Consider the following 22,669-nt stretch of genomic DNA (forward strand, 5'->3'; position numbering starts at 1 on the left):
ATGGCTTCCCTGTGTAATTTGACATGGTAATTGGATGTGTGGTCCAGCCTTTCAGCATCCTGGAACAAAATACTGTGTCCTGTTTGAGTCAGGCTATGTTCAGACACTGCAGACTTGGCCAACCTGAAACTGGCTCTGAAGAGCCAGATAGCCCCTTAAGAAATAAAGGTAGGCAGGAGGACACAGTCATAGCAATGGAGTTCATTCACAAGAGACACCAGATGCACATCTGAACCATCTTTCACCCTGTGTTAATCTCTTCTGAACTGGGAACAGAAGAGCCATATAATAAATATCCATGAGGATTTCTCATTCTGCAGGTCACACGTTCCTGTCCTTCTCTGATTTCTGTCTTTGAAGGACATTTTCTAGTCTGTCCTCTCTGTTTCACAGTTTGACTTCAACCATTTTTCTCAACACCAGTCCTAAAGACAGTGCTGTCTTGAGTTCTGTTGCATTGTCCCTAATTTGAGTTAGGGGGAATAAGCTGCTTGTAAACTTTTTGAGTAGAACTCTTTCTCTTCTATACTTTTATTGGAGAAGATGATGAACATAAGGGGATTCGCTTGACTCATCTTCTGCTCTCTCTCAACAAGACAGCAGCGAAGCCAGCCTGCTAGGTAATATTTATGGACTAAACAACAGTGGGGAAATTGGATGAGATCTGCACTTCTCATAAGTTAGTCAAATCCAATCTATTTCAACCTCTTCTTTTCTCTTTGGTGTGCACTGGTGTGTAGGCAAGCAGTCATCACATTTACTTGTTAACAGCAACAAGGCAAGGCACTTAATGTCGCAGTTCCTTGGAAATGCCAAGCAATCCTGGATGAGGTTACCCTACCAACACTGTTATGATGGTTTGAGTCGTTATGGATCACCTCTGACAACTCCTTAACAATGGGATCCAGGCTGGGAAGTCACATGATAGCCATCCCTGAATACATGACAGACCATGCCAAACACAGCCAAGTATGGAATCCCACTATCAGGTGGCTTGATAAACTTCCTGTGTTGGGGGACTATCCGGGACCGCTAGAATTGGGGAGCTGCTTTGTCAAGCACCCGGAAAGCTACAATATATGGCTGATAGGCCACCTGCTGTGAAGGTCTGCTTTAGCCTGTCTTTTCCTGCCCTCAAACTAAAATCGTAACACACCAATAATTCAAAGAAACCAACCTCCAATTCTCTGCTGAAAGTGAATGATTACATAGTTCTCAACCGGTACGATCAACACCAGTTGCAAGAGTACTGGTATTGCTCAAAACATAAATGACATGGATGCTCACATCAATGGACAGGAACCTGCAGTGCAATCCTAAACAGAGCTACACCCCTTTAAGCCTATTAACTTCAATGGACTCCAAAGGCTGCAATTCTACTTAGGACCTCACTGTAACCAGACACAGAATCACAGAATATTAGAGTTGGAAGGGACCTTGCAGGTCATCTAGTCCAACCCCCTGCACTCTGCAGGCGCTCAGCCGAAAAATAGCCCTACAACTTACCCGAAAGTTGGTCATCCAGCCTCCGCTTGAAAATGTCCAGCGAAGGAGCATCCACCACCTCCCCGAGGCAGTCTGTTCCACTGCTCAACCACTCTTACAGTTAGGAAGTTTCTCCTGATATTTAGCCGGTATCGACTCCCTTGTAATTTCCACCCATTAGATCTAGTCTTGCAATCCGGAGCAAGGGAGAATAGATCCGCTCCATCTTCTACATGACAGCCCTTCAAATACTTGAAGACTGCAATCATGTCCCCTCTAAGCCTTCTCTTTCCCAGGCTAAACATACCCAACTCTTTCAGCCTTTCCTCGTAAGACTTGGATTCTAACCCTCTCACCAAAAATGACATCCCCCCACGTAAAATATTTTCCATGCCTAGGAATTATACTAAGTCCATAACTGGCTCTGTGCAGGGACTTGGATCTATACACATTTTGGTTTGCTTTTTCATGAGGGTGGGATGGTGGCGCTGAAGAAGGTACCATAGGAAGAATAAGAACAGGATCAAGTCAAGGTTGATGCAGCTAATACATGTATAAAATTGTGTTAGTGAACATACGTTCTTGCATAATGTATTGCAGATAAATTCCAGCTATCCAGATAAATTCCACTAGCATAAAACAGATTCAGCTTACAGTCACTGAAATTAGCTTAAACAATACCTTTCATTTATTTATTTAAACTTATATTCCACCCTCCCCACATTGTAGGCTCAGGGCGAGTACCAACATGTATATATGTGCAGTTAATGCAGATTTACAATTTAAAACAACAACAATAATCAGTTAAAAACCGTAAAATCATTGACCTCAATTCAATTAGATCACCGGCATTTAAAACAACATTAGAGCCGGATTTAACAAATAGGTTTCCAGTAACAATACCTGAAGGTGGCTAATCATTTCGGTGGTCACTTCGCCCAGTACCGACTTGATGTCATCAATGCAATAACCCGTCAAAGGATCTACAGGAGTTTCTGCTTCAGGCTGTTCTTCCAGTTGAACGCCTCCCTCAGTTTCCTGATATGAATACAAGGAAAATCCCACATGCTTGAACAACAGTGCACAAAACTAGTATCATTGTGTTGGTGCAAAATAGGTCACTTTTGACATTTCGGTCTGATCAGCAGAAGGAAGGCTGCCATATTGTTTTAGAAGCTGACCATGCCATCCTAACTCTGGAGAAGACTCTTGAGAGTTCCTTGGACTGCACAGAGATCAAATCAGTCAATCCTAAAGGAAATCAACCATGACTGTTCCCTGGAAGGCCAGATACTGAAGCTGAAGCTCAAATGCTTTGGTCACTCAATGAGAAGGGAGCACTCACCGGAGAAGACCCTGATGCTGAGAAAGACTGAGGTAACAGAAGTAGGGGATAGCAAAGGATGAGATGGTTAGATAGTGTTATTGATGCAACGAACGTGAAATTGAGCAAACTCCAGAGGATGGTGGAACACAGGAGGGCCTGGCGTGATGTGGTCCATGGGGTCGTGAAGAGTTGGACTCGACTGTGCGACTGAACAACAACAACGACTAATGCCATCCTAAACACAGTTACGTCCCTCTAAGCCCATTGATTTCAATGGGCCTAGAAGGGTATAACTCTGCTTCCATTGATTTCAATGGACCTAGAAGGGTATAATTCTGCTTAGGAGGATACTTTGTCCTGCTGAGGACAGCACTTTTAAGCCCACTGAAGTCAGTGGGGTTCTTGTTGTTCAGTCGCACAGTCGAGTCCAACTCTTCGCGACCCCATGGACCATATCACTCCAGGCACTCCTGTCGTTCTCCAGAGTTTACTTAATTTCATGTTCGTTGCCTCAATAACACTGTCTAACCATCCCATCCTTTGCCGTCCCCTTCTTCTTTTACCTTCAATCTTTCCCAGCATCAGGGTCTTCTCCAGTGAGTGCTCCCTTCTCATTGGGTGGCCAAAGTATTTGAGGTTCAGCTTCAGGATCTGGCCTTCCAGGGAACAGTCAGGGTTGATTTCCTTTAGGATTGACTGACTGGATCTCCTTGCAGTCCAAGGGACTCTCAAGAGTCTTCTCCAGCACCATAATTCGAAAGCATCTATTCTTCAGCACTCGGCCTTCCTTATGGTCCAACTCTCGCAGCCATACATTACTACTGGGCATAACATTGCTTTGAACATATGGACTTTTGTTGGCAGGGTGATGTCACTACTTTGTATTATGCTGTCTAGGTTTGCCATAGCTTTCCTCCCAAGGAGCAGGTGCTTTGGATGGCCCTATGAGTGGCTGAGCACTGCTGAAAGCTAGGGAGTGCCTTGTGCAGGAGACGAGGCAGGCCAAATTCAGTATGAGCTCTGTTGTTGTTCAGTCGCACAATTGAGTCCGACTCTTTGTGACCCCATGGACCACATCATGCCAGGCCCTCCTGTCTTCGTATGAGCTTGGGGAGTGTGTGTGGAATTTTGCCCCTCCCTATTTTTTAAAAAAAATTCTGGGCTTCCCGAAAAATCCCGAATCTCAATGCCAATGTGATATTCGGATCCAGGATTTTTCAGAAATCCCGATTTTTTTCAGGTCCAATAGACCCAAGAACAAGGGGAAAAAAAAAACGTACACCAGAAGCAGCACCCCCAGGAACAGTTTGCTCCCTGCGAGCAAAGATGATCCTGGGTTGACTTCTCTTGCAGCCTGGTTTAAACTGGGCTGCTACAAGAGAAGCCAACGCCAAGGCGAGGCAGAGCGGAGCTCTCAGTTCTCACTGTCCTGGCGGATTTTTTTTCAGTCTTCCCAAGAAAACTCAGATACATTTGGGATGCCAAAATATGCCCCCCCCGCCACATACCGATTAAGTATTTTTGGGTATACTTTTGGCTCGGGTAGACCTGAATGCAGACCCCTAACGAGCGCTATTAAAGCAGCAACTCCCTCCGCAGAGGAACTAAAAGAACTGCAGTGATCTTGCTTACACTTTGTCGTTGGCCAGGAATAAAGGAACAAGTTATTCTCAACCAACGTAACTGCAATATTGAACACCTCCCCCCTCACCTCGACTACATCCTCTGCAGCTGGAATTAACGCTATAAAGGCGGAATAGATGTCGCAAGCCAGACCTTCTTCCAAGGGAGCAGGGAAAGGGGCATCTGCAGGCTTGACGAGCTCTACAACATTCTGTTCAGGGAAACAAGCGAAAAAGGAAGCTTATGTAATGGAGACGTAATTAACACTCATCATTTGCCCATGACCTTTTCAAGAAAGGGAATAAAACGCCTCAGGCCCTTGACGCAGCAACACTTTTTGTTACTTTCTGAGTGAATTGGATTACCTCCTTTCCGGATCTGCATTTAATTTCTAGTCATATGTGTATTCCCCCCCCCCATGAGTCCTCCTGAAAGCTGAAAAAAGTGTTCATCTTTAAACAGATGCTGAACACCACGGCAGTCTGACACACATGCGTTTGCTTGGCACCTGGTGATACAATACCAGGCCATCTCTGCACAGTCATCACCATTTAATAGCTCTTAGAAAAGGAATTTTGCCTTGCGTAAGTTTAATAATTTGAAAAATGACAGTTCTTTCTTTCCCTGGTACACCAAACTGGTGCCAATGCCCAGATAGTTCCTCGCGAAGAAGAAGAGGAAGAGATTGGATTTATACCCCGCCCTTCACTACCCAAGGGAGCCTCAGAGCAGCTTACAAACTCCTTCCCTTTCCCCTCCCCACAACAGACACCCTGTGAGGTAGGTGGGGCTGAGAGAGCTCTGACAGAAACTGCTCTTTTTCAAGAACAGCTGTGTCAGAGCCATAGCTTGCCCAAGATCATCCAGCCAGGTGCAAGTGGAGGAGTGGGGAATCAAACCCAGTTCTCCTAGATTAGATTCCGCACAATTAACCACTACACCAAAGAGCTCTCCACTACACCAAAATGGATAGTTGTCAGCAAGCTGCCAAAAGGTTTTCCCCCCTGTCTGAAGTCTGTGCATGCGCTTGCGCGCTTTCACTTTCCCATGTATGCCTGTTGATGCGCTTAATTGCCTAGCTGCAGGAACGTTCATATCTCTCAAGGCCACAGGTGGTTGCTGCTGGATAGTGGCTTGGGTGATCTCATGGTGAGCTCCGTGAGAAGCAGAGATGTTATGATTATTCAGAGGCGTTTGCTCCCAGGCCCAAAGGCGTGCGGGGGAAGTCCTGCAATTGGGCCTCAGCTTTTTGAATCCCCTATAATTCATTATGCGCATTGCTTAACCCTCATTCTGAACAGTGATCTTGTTTATGCACCTATAGCTTCAAATAAAGTAAAACCTTTCTTGCAAAGTGTGTGCTTCGTTGATGCTGTGGGAGTCTGACAATAGTCTAGGCTAGTCTGATAATCGTCACATCTTGGAAGCTAAGCAGGATTGGCCTTTGCAAGTATTTGGATGGGAGACCTCCAAGCAACAGTAGGGTCATGAGGTGGAGGCAGGCCATGGCAAACCACCTCTGAACGCCTTAAAACCCCTATGGGGTTTGCCAGGTCAGCTGTAGCTTGATGGAACTTTCCACCACCACCAATCTGTGGTGAGGCGAAGCTTTAGTCTTTTCCTCCACCAGCAGCTACTGAGCTGGCGCTCCTTACTGCTTCATCAACAAAGTCCCAATTTTTTTAAATGTTATATTCATTTTGTATTTAATTTTTAAAAGCCGCAGCCCACCTAGTCTTCTCTGGACAGAGGCTGCTGGTTCAACCAGGCTACAAGGGCCCACCACCTCCTCTTCCTCCTCTCGGGGGCAGGTCTCCTCACCTGAGGCTGCGCCAGGCTCACTGGGCCGGAACATGGCAGGTTTATACGTTGCTGAGTCCTCTCTCAAGAGGCACGATGGTCATTTCTGGAAGGCTTTCCAGAGTAATTTGAAAACCACCATTTTATCAGTGATTTTGAAGCTCGGGACCAGAATCTGGTTGTAATTTAAATTGCCAAAATTATTCAGCCTTAAAAAATTAAGATGTTTTAATGCATGCACACGTCTTTACAGGGACTTCTAAGCCCGTGGAACGGTCATCAACAAAGTCCCAATTTTTTAAAATTTTATTTTCATTTTGTATTTAATTTTTAAAAGCCGCAGCCCACCTAGTCTTCTCTGGACAAAGGCTGCTGGTTCAGCCAGGCTACATGGGCCCACCACCTCCTCTTCCTCCTCTCGGGGGCAGGTCTCCTCACCTGAGGCTGCTCCAGGCTCACTGGGCCGGAACATGGCAGGTTTATACGTTGCTGAGTCCTCTCTCAAGAGGCACGATGGTCATTTCTGGCAGGCTTTCCAGAGTAATTTGAAAACCACCATTTTATCAGTGATTTTGAAGCTCGGGACCAGAATCTGGTTGTAATTTAAATTGCCAAAATTATTCAGCCTTAAAAAATTAAGATGTTTTAATGTATGCACACGTCTTTACAGGGACTTCTAAGCCCGTGGAACGGGATTGTGAACTTACCATTTTCTCCCAACGTTTCTTTTTATGTGCTCGCTTAGCTTCCACCCCTACTGTGGCCCATTCAAACAGCCAATTAGAACTACATTACAGCAGAAGGATTCTCTTTTGTGACTCACAACAGCGCTAACATTTAGCCAACACGATTTTTTTTAAAAAAAACACCCTGTAGTTGCAACATAGAATTAAAATGAAGTATTTTGTTTAGTAATAGAGGTTTATGAGCAGAACTGTGCTTTGAAGCCAGAATGTACTGATCTAAAAAGCGCTATTTGACTCGTTCCTTCCTATATTTTGCATTCTTAACAAGTCCAGGGGAAATTCAGAATGAGTGAATTGTGAAGAGTGCCCAGAGCCAAATGTATTTAAATGAATCCTTCTGATGCAATACTTTCCTTTAAAAAAAGTACAATTAAGTCTTTGTATTTCCTTTAAACAAAACCTCATGTATACTATTACCAATGATTATGTCGTAAAATCTATTAAAAAAAACAGAGGAGACAGGGTCAGAATTATAATCCTGTTTTTTAAAGTTACATTTCCCCCCCCCCCCCGGAGAAATTTACAGCTTTCTGAAGCACGTGAATGGATTTCAAGCAATTTGCTTCTACAAGCTTTGAAGGAATTAGGCCCAAAAAAAATACACCAGAACTTTCTTTTACAATGGCTGCACAATTCAGAACTCAACATTTTCTTTACAACATTCCTTTCGCATGGTTGCCCCCCACCACCGCCCCCACTACGGCCCATTCAAATGGCTGAGTGGTTAGGGAGGTACAGCGAAACCGAATAAAATTTCCACCTCCCGGAGCATTTGCTCATTTCTGAACGGAAAAACAAAATGCAAATCAAAAAGGAAATTATAAATACTATCAGTTGATTATGTAAATCCATTTCTTTGAACAATTTGTCGTTTTGCTCATTAGCAATACAGGGCCACCCCTTCGCTTGGAGGAATGCAAAATGACTTTGAACCAGGATAGATGCAAGCCATTGTGCTAAATAAACTACACTGCAGGAGAGATGCTAGTCTGATGCAACCAATTTTGTTTGCACAGATAAAAAGCCTACTAAAGTTCAGTTGCCCCCCCTTTGTTCACTCATTTGAGTCATACACATGACCCTGCTTGTGCTCAGCGCCATCCAAAATAATGAACACGGACTGTCTGTGTGTCTCACTATATTCATCCATGGTTACACACCCAAATAAATAAAAGTACCCTCTCTCCTGGCATAAATCTATGCACCAACTCAGATCTGCTCCAGCAATTCATCCTGGTTCTTGCCACACCCAAGTGTGTTAAATCAGCTTTTTGTTTTGGTCATGGTGCCATCTTTGAGAAGGTTAGGAGGGGACCCTCCCAGGCTTGTTTTTGAAAGTAGTGTTGTTCAAGAGGGCCTTTAGGAGAGATTGCTGTTTTTGTTGGAGTGCTATTTTGGAGAGGCAGAGGATTTCTTGGGTGTGCTTGGTATGTGTTTTATTGATCTATCTGCTCAAACTGTGCCCTGCTTAGCTGGGGCATGTGTGTGAGCTCCCATCAATGGAAAGGAAGGTAGAACGTAAATATTGCAACACGGTATTAAATAAAGGAGTGAAACTTATTGGTGGAATCATTCTGGTATATTAAATAAAGGAGTGCAGCTTCAGTGAAACTTATTGGTGGAATCATTCTGGTACTACATCCTTGTTCTCAATGATGATTTGAGAACCTGTGTCTAGGTTGTGACAATTCAGGCTGCAGGAAACTGCAGTGTAGAAGGGCTCGTGGATGCACAACCATCCCCTGCACACATTAAAAAGAGCATGTCAAGGAGAAAGCTTGCTGTATCCCTCCTGCCAGGTCTTTATTTTACTACTACTACTACATTTATACCCTGCCCTATCCCACGAGTGGGGTCAGGGTGGCTTACAACACAAGATTCATAAAACAATAAAAGGGATAAAAACAATAAAACAACAGACGGCATAATAAACAATAGCAGAAAGATCCCATGCCTCGCGGCAGATGAATGAAAAGCTCCAGTGCCCAAGTGATGTTGTCTAAAGCAGCAGGGCACTGGAAAGGGGCTATAGACAGGGGAGGCCAGAATGGTTGAATGTCCACTGCCTCAACCCAAAGCCTGGTGGAACAGCTCCGCTTTACAGGCCCTGTGGACCTGTAGTAGGTCCCGCAGGCCCCTGATCTTGGGTGGGAGCATGTTCCACCAGGTTGGGGGCAAGGGCCGAAAAAGCCCTTGCCCTGGTTGAGGCTAAGTGGACGTCCCTTGGGCTGGGGATCACCAGGAGGTGCTGATCAGAAGAGCACAAAGCTCTCTGGGGCTCATATGGGGAGAGGCGGTCCTGCAGGTATGATGGCCCCAGGGCACATAGGGCTTTAAAGGTCAAAACCATAACTCTGAACTGGATCCAGTATTCGATTGGCAGCCAGTGCAGTGGGCGCAACACCAGCTGCACGCGCACCTGCGAAGGCATCCCCGTCAGTAGGCATGCCACCGCATTCTGCACTAGCTGCAATTTCCAGATCAGGCCCAAGGGTAGCCCCACATAAAGTGAGTTACAGTAGTCCAGCCTGGAAGTGACCACTGCATGGATCACTGTAGCTACATCCTGAGAGGTAAGACAGGGAACCAGCTGCCTGATGAGTCAAAGATGATAAAAGGCCGATTGGGCACCCAAAGTGACCTGGGCCTCCATAGTAAGTGAGGGATCTAGCATCACTCCAAAACTCCTTACCTGCTGTGCCAGCACCAATGGTACCCCACCGAAAACTGGGAGCCTGATTCCCGACCCTAATCCCCCACAACTCAGGTACAGGACCTCTATTTTTGTTGGATTCAATCTCAGCCGGCTCTGCTGCACCCATCTAGCCACGGCCTCTAACACCCTGTCCAAAATGTCTGAGGCGGCATCTGTCTGACCATCCGTCAACAGGCGGAGCTGGATGTCATCCGCATATTCGTGACAACCCAGGCCAAATCCCTGGACCAACTGGGCGAGGGGGCACATGTAGATGTTAAATAACATCGGAGAGAGGATTGCCCCCGGCGGCACTCCACATTCAAGCCGGTAATGCAGGGACATCCCCTGCCCTAGCGCTACCTTCTGTCCGTGACCATGGAGAAAGGAGGACAGCCACTGTGAAGCAGTCCCCCAGATCCCAATGTCGGCAAGGTGGTGGGTCAAGAGATCATAGTGGACCGTGTTGAACACTGCTGTCAGATTTAAAGCAACAGCAGCGCTGACCCGCCTTGATCCAGGTGCCTCCGGTGGTCATCTGTGAGGGCGACCAGCACAGTCTCCACCCCATGCCCGGGGCGGAAGGGGTCCAGAATGGAAGCATCATCTAAGAAAGCCTGGAGCTGGTCAGCCACTGCCCTCTCCTTGCGTACTGCCCAGTCTCAAATCTTTAGTTTTTCAGTAAGGTAGTTTACTGAAAAACTAAAGATTTGAGACTGGGCAGTACGCAAGGACTGCAGGGTCCAGTGATGGTTTTTTGAGAAGTGGACGTACCATGGCCTCCTTCAAGCCCCTTGGGAATACTCCTGAAGAGAGGGATAAGTTGATAGTGTCTCCCAAGGGGTCCGGAACCCCATCCCTGCAAGCTTTAACTAGTCAGGATGGGCACAGGTCAAGGGGCACATGGTAGGCCTTACAGCCACCAGGATCTTACCCACTTTCTCACTGGAGAGCTGACTGAAGTGGTCCAAAAGTGGACCAGAAGACCAACAAGGGGGTCCCAGTTCCCTTACTGTATCAAGCGTAACAGGGAGGCCCTGACAAAGTGACAAGACTTTATCTGTAAAATAGCTTGCAAATGCCTCACAGCCAATGGCCAGATCCCTATCATTTTGCTTGCCTTGCGGCAAGGTAGTCAAAGACCAAATAGTCCTAAATAATTGGGCCAGGCGAGAGCTAGCAGACGCAATGGAGGCCACATAAAAAGTCCTTTTAGTGACCTTCACTGCCATCTCATAAGATTTCATAAACAATCTATAAGATGTTCTCGTAGCTTCATCAGGAGTATGCTGCCACCCTCAGTCTAGCCGTCTCAGTTCTTGCTTCATCCTCTGTAGCCCCGGGGTGTACCATGGGGTTAACCTGGTACAAGGACGGAGAGGGTGCTGTGTGGCCTGCTTGATGTGTAGGAACTAAAATAAACTGGAAGAGTCCCAGTGCCACCATGCACAACACTAGGTCTTTGGCCTGAGAGGAGATCACATCATCAGCATGGAGAATGAACTCCCCTAGAACTAAAAGTCTGGGGTACTCCAAAGCTCAGCCAGATACAGCTTCCAACAAGCCCAGCAGGGTATCTGCTGGTGCATTAGGTGGTTGGTACACTAGCCAGATAGCCAAACTCTCCTCTGCTTCCAACACAAGGCCAACACATTCAATGCCAGTTATTTTGGGGAGCACCCTGAAGGACAAAGTCTCCTGGATAAGGAATGCCACCCCCCCCCCGTTAGTCCGGGACTGGTGTAGGACCAAAAAAGCTGGGGGTGGGTAAGTTGGTTCAGGGCAACACTCTCACCCTTCCAAACCCGGGTCTCGGTCACAGATGCCAGGTCTCCGACATGTTGGTCTACCAGGTAATCCCGGAGAACAGAGATCTTATTATTAATAGACCTGGCATTGCACAACACCAGTGTCAGAGAAAGTTATGCTTTGCTAGCCTCACAACCAGCATCCCTCAGGATGGGAGGAAGGCAGGAAGGGGACCGAGCATTACCATATCTCTGCCCCCTTCCTACATACCACCTTGTCCCACTGTCATATCTCCCCTGCCCCTCTATCACTGGAATCCCCAACCCAGACATGGCCTCCCCTGCCAGATGTTATTAGCCTAAAGTAAGGCCTACTAAGCATCTGACAATGGCAATTAGAGGTAAAAAATACAAACCCAACAGTAATAGCAACCTAATAAACAATATAAAATAAAATATCAAACCCAGCCCTCTCCCACCCTCAGCTTAGTAAACTACCCACCCTACCAAAATACCAGGAATATACAACAAATTGATTAATAAGTCGAAAAACTACGATACAGTAATCTCTACAAAATATCCATCAATTAATTATAATCAACATCAAATTAATTAATTTAGCAGCCTGTTTCGAAATTTAATCCAGTTAATCCAAACGAATTAATCGGAAAAATATCCAAAGGCAATCTATAGTAGGGGTAATCAATACCATCAGTCAGCTAAATAGGGGGGGAAATCAATCTAATTAATTGGGAAAAACAGATGGCAAAAGAGATAAAATATCCACCAGTTGTTTATAAACGTCAGCACCCAGTACTGATCCACAGTCAAAACACCTTCCGCCTAAACACAGGAAGGATCCAAAATCCCCAGCGAGATGACCCAGGAAGGTCAAAGTTTGAAGAGCCTTCACTTCTGCCTCACCTAGCCCAGACACCCCCATCAACCCCAGGGGTGGGCTGTCTCCCGTCTCAGGGCCATCCACAAAAACATGCTTTGGCCGGGCGTTTCCAGGTCAGTCAGTAACACCTGCAATGGGCAAGATCAAATCAGGCCTGTGAGGCACGTCAAAGTCCAGGGGTTGCAGAGTAGAGGTTTCAGGAGAAGACACCAGGGGACTAACATTTTCTGGCCCTACAGCTGGTTCCTTGTTGAGTGCCAAGAGGGTAGAAACTGCCACAGCAGTAATGATGGAAGCATTCAGGTTGTATGAAAGCTCACCTAACACCTGTATGAAAGGGGCTGAATATGAATCAAGTCACTGGTTCACTCTCGAAAAGCAGCTGATCCATGGAGTTTCAGCTTCTTAAAAACCAAACTGTACGCATACAGCCCTGCCAGTTGGCCTCTGCAGCTGTCATTTGTCATTTAAAACATTTATTAGTGGGTTTTCTTCCTTACAGTGCTCAAGGAGGTTTACAATATAAGGAAAATACATAAAATAGTTCACAGAAAATACATACAAAAAGCAAAATTTAAAATCAACAATGCAAGACTACTTTAATCGAATGCAATCCTAAGCAGGGATGAGCATGGTCCGGAAAAAAACACTGACTGCAGAGGACCGAGGTCCGTGGGTGTCGCAAATGCCAGGGGCCTACCACTATCATCTGCCCCTCCTGCCTCTGCCGGCTCCACTGCAGGGTCCACTCCTCAGGCCTCAGAATCTCAGATGCAGGAGGAGAGAGGGTTTTACAGCACCCTGAGCCTCCTCCTCCACACTGCGCGTCACACTTTCTTCCTCCCAGAAAGCACTTTTGAGCAGGCCAGGGATATCTGGCAGAATTCCAGCTTCCTTCTTTAAAGAGTTTTTTCTAGCTCTTGTGGCCCAATCTGCATCGAGCATTTGCTCCGCTGTTTTACCAAACCCACACTGGAACAGAAAAAGATGCGGCTCAGAACCACATTCAAACACTCCGGGTCAACGCCATACTGACTGCAGAGTCACCCCTGAATGGCCATAAAACAGCCACAAATCTATGCAGACGGCTACCATAAAACCGAGAGATCAAATAAAGCAAAAGCGGCATGCAGTCTGGACACTGCCATAAAATCCGACAATCAATCGAAGTGAAAGTGGCATGCAACGTAGAGGGGAATTTCTGTTCCAGCGTGGGTTTGCTAAGACAGCGGAGCAAAGGCTAGAGGCCGATTCAGATCTTCACAGCTGAGATGCTAATGGACTGGAACCAATGAGACAAGTAAGAAAGAAGCCCAGTTTCAATGCCATATGAAACATGCGATTTCTATGGTCACGCAACGTCTTGGGTTTTTCACAGTAGGGTAGAAATTTCAGAACAAAAAAAAAATTATGCAGATTCTCTATGTGAAATATGTCTACCAAACACTTTTAAGACCTGCCAGTTTCAGACAATCATTTGCAGACTGTTAGCGGTTATGATAATTATGCAAAACAGGCACAGCCCTGCCTTGCCCCTCCGGTTCTCTATGTCGACTGCTTCAGAGCGGAAGAAGTTGCTTGGTCAGCTGCAAAGCCAAAGGGAGTACTGACGAGATCAGTGAATGTAGAGGCTTATGAGTCCACCCTAGAAGCATCGTTCCTTGCCCCTTGTCAAGACCTCCTGGCAGCTGGAGAAAGTTCACGAGCATCTCCCGGTGTCATGTGAGACGCTACAGCCAAAGAGGCTGAAACAGAGGTAGCCAGTGTGCTTGTATAAATCCTTGTGCATGCCTAAAGGAGCTCTTTAGACTGCAGCCTCAGTCTGAGTATCACTCTGTGGGTGCGTTCAGACCCGCCGTTTCAGCCGGTTGGAACCGGAGCAGTTTGATCTGGAAGAAACCCGATCACACTCACCTCCTGACTGCGCAGCACATTGCGATATGCCCGTTCACTCGTCGGCAGTTTTTTAAAATTTTTTTACATTTTGCAAATGCGCATAAGCAGCCATCCACAGAGTTGAGATCTTCACGCAGGCGCAGAACACCCTGTCCCGAAAAGCATGCCCTGAAGCGAAGACATCCCTTTAAATTTTTACTCTGAAACTGGCCTCCGTGAGGTCCCGGACTCGTCTAAAGCCTTACACTAGGCACATTTTAAAAATTATTATTATGAACGATGGGGTGAAGCTTCGCTGGACGCCTCGGGCTTCCAAACGGAAGTGATTAGACACCAGCGGAGAGCGATCAGATGGGGATAATGTGGCTGGAACCGGTGCACTCAGGATACCACCACTTGGGGACCTAGTAGCAGAATACAAAGGTTTAAAGGCTGTTTGCAACGGTTAGGGACGGAAGGCAGATGTTCATTGTGTGATCGCCCGTAAGTACACCAGAGAAGTGCTACAATAGATCCACTTCCCTCCATGTGTCTCCCATATGCAGTCTCTGTGGTCGACAAAGAGCAGATTGGCTTTTTACAAAAGTGGGCACGATAGCTACATTGAAATAGCATAAATAATAACAACTATTCTGAAGAATGCAGGGAAAACGGATCGCTAAAAAGTCCTCATAGATGAGCTTCCCAGATGTGGAACTTATTATACAATTAATATTGCGTCACACACCAATATAAAATTCCACTTCCCCCAGATGTTATGCTTCTTATGTTTGCTTGAAATGAAAAAAAAAAATTATCGCACTGTTTTATCTATGTGTGATTCTACATTTATGGAGATATAAAAGAAGAACTGATGGATGGAAATACTTTTTAGCAGCGCGCAGCACTGAAAATTTAACATTACACAAATGGCTCCGGAACTCATTAAGCACAGTACAGAATGTCTGTTCCCAAAATATCGAGGAAACCAGAACCAAGTATTTACTTACCTAGTTATTTTGGACCACAGGAATCCTTCGCAATCTTTACACGTGAAGAACAAGAGAAAGTTGACCCTACTCAAGGCATAACTGCCATGCTTTTGGAGTGAAGAGCAAGAGTAAGGTCAGTTTGAATGTTTTTCCCTAATAGCCTGCCAGAAAATCGGAATCTGTTTACTGAACACTCGACTCCTCTTGAACGATGTCACACCCTGGCCACAGTGGCAGAAGGGCGCCTCAGATACACACGCTGTGCTGGCTCTGCTGGAAGACAGTCAGTGGTTCACTCCTCAAGGAGCTGGGCAAAAGGAACCAGCCAGAGGGCAAGCATGTTAATTCCTAAATTAGCATTGCATAACATACCAATATAAAAATCTTTATCTACTCTTTAATCGGGCTGTGCACCGTTGCTGTGTTAATTACTCTGCCAACACGACTGCCCTTGAAGAAGCCTGCAAGCATCTCTCCTTATATATAATTGAATAGTGGGTGCCAAAGTTCTAATTCTAAAATGCACTCCCTTAGTGTATGGCTGATGGCACTGCTCCTCAGCATATATCGCCACCAATCAGAAGGCAAAGCCCGGGTCCCGCCCACACCACAACTGCTGCGACAACCTGGTCTTTTGCATATGGAAGCTGATTGGACTTCAGTCCATTCCACACCTCAAACTCCCCCCCCCCCGCAAGGCAGTTGGAATTTTCAGTTGCATAACATACCTCATAGGGGAGAGGAGAATGGGTAACAATGGTTACCACTCTCCAGGTGAGGGCTACAGATAAATCAAACATACAAATGCTCTTCAGGTAGCAGAGATCAGTCCCTCTGGAGAAAACAGTGGACTCTGTCATTAAACCCTGCTGAGGTCGCCACAGGAAACTGACACTGTTTGCCCAAAGCCAGAGCACTCTCCCAGAGCCTCTTTCTAGATCCCGTTGTATTTATTTCCGCAACGGGCATTATTTCTAGTCCTTATATCCTCCCCTAGTCCCAGTGTGGTCACCACACTGTCAGAACCACCCAGTCATGCCACTGCTGGAAACTGTGTGTCTACTTCTGGTTGGCCCAGCACGCCCACAGCTGGCTCTTTGCTCCACTGCTTAGGAATCTACTAGACAAGGGCATGCCTTTCTCATCCACAGCTACCCAACCAACCCTCCAAGACCACGTTTTGAATGATGGAGCACAACCAAATCTGTTAAGTCGCTCGCTTAACAAAGAAGTCGGAGAGTGATTCAGCAAGAACACAGCTTTATTCTTCAACTCGAACACAACTCCAACACGGATCAACATCTGATAGCCTGAACAGAACAGTTCAGCTTTTACATTGCAGTTGTCCTGCTTTTAAACTCTCCCGGCTAATGTAGCCCCACCCACTGAACAAATACCAACCAATACGGTTGTTCATATAAGGACCAATCACGGACGTTCCCACTCAGGGAGCTTGCTGTAAAGTGATTGGCTAGGTGCTTCCTGGGCTAGCAATGCGATTGGATGGATTTGGATCCTAGCCCAGGACGAAGCTCAACATGGCAAGTCAATTAGATGTTTCACATACATCATGCATTCAATGACAGCTATTGAATACATTACAAAATCCCTTGCTGGATCAGTTGTTGTTTGAATGTTGTTGGCATTTCCCAAGCACCTCTAGAGGAGTCCACCTTTAAGCTTTTGTTTGCACACTCCCTCCAAAGACCACTAGCGGAACTGGTTAAGGCATAGACAGAAATGACAGCACTGGGCAAAGAAAAGATAAACATACTCTTACAGAACCTTCAGCAGTGGGCAGCAGCTGCCCACAGCCAGGTATTAAACCATCACAGATGGCCCAATCCTGCCTGAAGATATGACTGGATGGCCAAGAGGTGGGGCTTTTAAGCAAAGAACCTCATCCTGGTCCATAAGACAGGGGCTGGTGGATCCTCTCCCACCGTGTAGCAAGATCTTTTCCCTATAGTGCAAAAGAAAGGACAGGATACCTATGAGGTGAAGTTAGGCCAAACAAGGACAGAAGCTTACGTCCTACAAGTAAACATGCTCAAGTCCTGTCATGAACAGGAAGCACCTTGCCCTTGGTGACATCGAGATCTCTCTGGTATCAGACCAAGGGGCTTCGCAGTTCTTGAAGTAAAGGTTGTCACATCAATGGTATTGTCACAACAGCAGCAACTAGAGGCCCTGCTGAGGGACAGCACACAAATCTTTTCAGATGAGCTACTGCTAGCCATTTTGCAAGGTCTGCAAGGGAAAGCAGCCATGCTGTAGTATTCAGGCAGCTGCAATACAGATATTTGCATTTTCTCGACCTGGCAGAATGATCGGGCTGGGGGGCCTCCGTGGCATGGGCCCAACCAACCTGCGGTGCCACGATCCACATATTGCTGGGGCCCAGAGGCACGGCAGCCATCAGTCAGCCCAGCACTGAACAGCCAGAAGTAATAATAGCCATTTATTTAAAATTTCTGCCGCACAGACAGATCCAAATAGTTAGTAATTTTGTCACAGAGTCAGCGTTTGGGTCAAACCAGAATTACGCCTAAGTAGATTTCCTTCTTCCTTGCTGCGCATACACATTTCTTCAGTTATGTACCCTATGCTCACCCCACGGGCGGAATCAAAGAAGTTCATTTCGGACATAAGCAAGCCTGTAAACTGAACCACTTAGCCTAGTTCGGGAAGGATTTTGCCAAGTTCATTCAAAATACCCGTTCATCGCTGTTCATTTCAGCTTGAGGAATAAAAATAGAACACATCAGACATGCCCACGCTTGTTCAACAGATGAGCAAAGTGCTGTGGCTAATAAGCTACAAAGAGTTGTTCATGTAATTTTAAAATCTGCTCTTGTTCCACAGACGGAAAGCATGTTATTCTCTGAACGGAATTGTTTCCTGGTTCATCTCCAGATTTTGCCTCCCATGGATGTGCACCAGATGGTATGTTGGCTGGGATCCAAAGACCTTGAGCCTTCCTGATGCTCCACAAGCTTTCAAGCACCTTTTCAAAACAGTGAGGGCTAGAAGCTTAAAAAAAAATAAAAACAAAAGAACTGAAAATGATTTCTAGGATTTAAACAGAACTCTATGAGCCCCCAAATAAGCCTTATGAGCTTCACGTGTTCCTAACAGGACATTTTATTTCTGGATGGATAACTACTTCCTCACATTCTCTTGTCTGCTAAAGAATATGAACTGGCCAACGGAAGACATGTCTATCACTGTGAAAGGCAACTCTGTAGGCAAAATATTTCTTTTACGTATTTTAATAGCAGCATAATATCGACAATCCAGGAAGCTGCACGTTATCAGTTAGAGGCACCTTGGCCTCAAGGACACGAGAATCGTCTGAAAAGTGGTAATTTATATTAATGAACATCAACATGGAACCTTTAAGTCATGTTTACCAACAGCAAAATCATTTAATGGTTTCTACTTTTCCTTTTCTACATCTAGCCCACAAATTATTATCAGGAAACATACTGCCAGAATAATACATATTTTCCCTTGAATTCAAGTTAATAAATAGTTTTGAAACATTCTCCTTTTGGCCAACAGAGAAAGTTACACTAATGAATGCTGCCAGTGTATGTTCTTTGCCAGTTGCAGAGAGTGCTGCTAACAGAAAGCAGCCAATATCTTCCTATATTTTGACACCTCCATTAAAAATAACCCCATACCACAAACTAAAGCCAACTCACTACCAAACAAATGAGATACTACGTAATAGCAGGGCTTCTGTTATCTGAGTCCCAGTTTAACAGAATCTCTTGATTCATCAAAATAATATCATTATTCATCAAAATAATAAGCTACTGGTTTGCATCAATTATAACAAAATGTGAGACACAATCCTAAAAAAGCAAAGAGAATCACCATTAAAAATAGCAGAAAAACTGCAGATCTTTCAGGATTTACCAACAAATGTGTTAAGAAAGGTTCTGTGAAAAAAGTCCACAGGAAAAAAAGCCCACAGAAAAAAAACCCACGGCCATAAATGCTCACAGGAAAAAAGCCCACATGGAAATAAGCCCACATGGGAAAAAACCCATTAAAAAACCCACACAGAAAAAAGCCCACACGGAAAGAAGACCACATGGAAAAATACCATGTAACGCACCATAGGTATTTATAATTGTGAATAACCATTCATCTCCATTTATGAGAATGAACAGGAAAACCTATATTTTATATTGTTATTTTAGGATTAAAAATGTCATATTCACATGCAACAATTTGTGTTGTGATTTTGTCAAGTATAATTAAATAATAATTTTGCTATGTTACTAGTAAATTACTTCATTACTATACAAAACTGGCCTGTATGAAGAGGGCTTTAATGCTCTTGAGTGTAAAGGCTTAGATGGGAAAATACAGGAAACAAAAAGTGACCATTTTGTTGTCAACGAACTTTATTAAGAAAGGAAAACAATAACAACAGAAATTAAACTCTATATAAAAATGTTTTTAAATAAAATTAAATACTTTAAATTTATTAATTTACCATTTGTCAACCTTTGTAATGTTGGTATGAAGCAATTTCTAAAGTAAAGACAGAAAGATGTTAAATTAAATTATGTATAGACTGTCTAGTATACACAGCTTTTGAACAACTATATGGCTTAAAATTCTGCAAATAATTAATATTATTTACTTATTTTGTTATTAAAAATTAAAACCATAAGGTAACAAAACCATAAGATAACATTAAAATAAGTCAATTTCCAAACTCGATTTCCCTTTACTGGCATTTTAACAAGTACAGTGTGGTACAGCTATCTCAGAGCTGTTCTCTCAAGAGCAGTCCTCGAAAGAGCTCTCTCAGCCCCACCTACCTCACAGGGTCTTTGTTGTGGGGAGGGGAAGGGAAGGGGATTGTAAGCAGCTCTGAGACTCCTTCAGGTAGTGAAGGCTGGGGTAAAATCCAATCTCTTCTTTTTCTTGTTTTGTGTAGTAATGGAGTAATTTACTAATAACTAATAACAACCAAAAATATTCGCACACCACAGTCCCATAGAAGTAGTTTGGCAACGAACAACAGAATATTTAAAAGACATCCCTTTTATAAAGTTTACATCAGAACATTAAAAATTCTAAACCAAACAACAATTAAAGAAATTTCTCAGGCAATTAAAGCAAAAAAGGATAAAGCATCAGGTTCAGACTAGCTGACAGCAATCTATTATAAACAGTTTGAAGAAGTTTTAATGATACCGTTACAAAAAGTTATGAATGAGATAAAAGAAGGAAAAGCAATACTGCCAACATGGCAAGAGGTGTATATAACACTAATACATAAAGAAGGTAGTGATGAAATGCTGCCACAGTCTTATAGATCCTATAGACCTATCTTCTTATTGAATGTATTTTATAAAATTTTCACAATAATGGCAGGGTGATTAAGAAAATGCATACCTAATTTAATAAACACAGATCAAACAGGTTTTGTACTAAAGTGGTATATGAAAGATAATATATGATTTATAACAGATGCAATTACATTTTTGAGTAAGAAAAAAAGAAAGCAGCATTTTTATTTTTGGATGCAGAGAAAGCGTTTGATAATATAACATGGCCTTTCTTACTGAATATACTTTAGAGTACGGGCTGCAGCCCAGAATTCTGGAACTGGATGCAAGCCATATATTCTAAACAATAAGCAAAGATTTTAATAAATGGAAAACTAACAGAAACACTCTCAGTTGAAAAAGGAACACATCACATGTCCTCTGTCACCTCTGTAATTTGTTTTAGCAATAGATACGCTAGCTATAACGACCAGACAAGATAGAAGGAGTAAAGGAATAAAAGTAGATGATATAGAATTTAAAATGAAAAGCTATGCAGACGATATGGTTACAACACTCTTGGAGGCGCAAAAATCGATACAGTATGTAATGGAACATATTGAAGAACTTGGATCCTTTCAGGATATTAAGAAAATAAGAAGGCAAAAATCATAACGAAATTTTTAACGCAACAAGAAGGCGATATTATAAAGAATACAGACTTTACAGCTGCCCCTAATTTTATTAAATATCTGAGGATACATGTGACTGAACAAAACTGTCATCTCTTCAAAGATAACTATCAGAAGACCTGGGAATTGATACAAGCAGATTTATTCAGATGAGGAAAACTAAAACTTTCATGGCTGGGAAGAAATTCAGCAATTAAAATGAATGTATTGTCAAAATTAATTTTTTTATTTTAAATCTTACCTATATACATAGAAGAAAGAATACTGAAAGAATGGCAAAGGCAGATAAATAAATCTTTCTGGAATGGCAAGAAACCAAGAGTAAGTTTTAAAATACTTCAAGATGAGAAAAAGGGAGGAGGGAAAACAGAGCCAAATATAAAATTATATTATCAAGTGGCAGGTCTGGTTTGGAGACACTACATCATAGCAGGGCTTCTGTTATCTGAGCCCCAGTTTAACAGAGTCTCTTGATTCATCAAAATTCATCAGGCATACCCTACCCTTTACTCATGCCAAAAATGCTTTAGGATAGCGTTTATGTAATTTTTAAAAATCAAGGGGCCTCTTTGGATCAGCCCCCATCAATTCAGCACCAACAATATGACACATTGGTGAGCACGCAGAGATTTTGGCATACAGTCACATGCACATTATCTGCAGCTGTGTGTCTACATCTATGAATTGCTGTACTAATACCAGCACCTCTACTAGAGAAGAAACAGAACAGGAACTCTCTGACCTTCCTCTTCTAAAACACTGCACAGGGAAATACTATAAGACAGAAACAGAAGCTCGTCTTCATGATTCACTTGGGATGATGAAACAATGAGGGCACCCCCCACCCCACAAATCCAAGGTGGTCCAGTGATGGTCCTCTGCAAGGTGGAATTCAGCACAACTAGACCTTAACTGAGAGCAAAGGCACCATCAGTCCCAAATTCCTAACCCTTCCTAATGTTTAACATCACTTCCAGGTGCCCCTTTTCACTCAAGGGGAGCCTATACGATAATTTAAGAATAAAGGCCTGATTGTATGCTCTCCTTAAGGCCATTCAGGTAATGAGTTTGCCTTGCATTTGTTTCTAAAGCTGCATTCAATTGACATGAGGAACCACAATTTCTTTAAACTGTGGTTCGTCTGCCAGATTTAAATATCGAACCCTGGTTTGCCAGCTTCTTGCTTCTACTCTACTTCCCGGCAAAGAGGCGTCCACCCTGTACTGCCATCTGTGTGGCCAGGTGCTCAGCAGTGTCTGACCAAATCTAGTCTGTGAATTCAAACATCACAATAAAGCCCAGTTACTATAAACTGGAGTTAGTAAACCTGATACGAAACTTGTTTTGAAATCCCAATTTTCTACCAACCACGCCATGAAGTGTTACAGGCAATAACCAGCACCCTGAAATAGATTCAGAAATTAACATTCAGCAAGATAAATACTTTCAGAACAGGAATATGTTTGCTCCAGATGGTAAGTGAGCTACTAA

The 22,669-nt window shown here is 44.0% G+C and overlaps 1 protein-coding gene across 1 annotated transcript in view; it reads right to left on the reverse strand.

Moving 5' to 3' along the window:
* LOC107114752 (chromosome unknown open reading frame, human C10orf107) overlaps positions 1 to 22,669 on the reverse strand; it is a 117,496-nt gene that overhangs the window by 6,046 nt on the left and 88,781 nt on the right. Inside the window, exons 6-7 of the mRNA XM_015416343.1 lie at positions 4,524 to 4,646; positions 2,389 to 2,523 (exon numbers count right to left, since the gene is read on the reverse strand). Of these exons, the coding sequence (XP_015271829.1) occupies positions 2,389 to 2,523; positions 4,524 to 4,646 (258 nt within the window). The remainder of the gene's footprint in view (positions 1 to 2,388; positions 2,524 to 4,523; positions 4,647 to 22,669) is intronic.

The sequence above is a fragment of the Gekko japonicus genome, unplaced genomic scaffold (genome assembly GCF_001447785.1).
Source record: "Gekko japonicus isolate JY-2015 unplaced genomic scaffold, Gekko_japonicus_V1.1 scaffold966, whole genome shotgun sequence".
Taxonomy (NCBI): Eukaryota; Metazoa; Chordata; class Lepidosauria; order Squamata; family Gekkonidae; genus Gekko; species Gekko japonicus.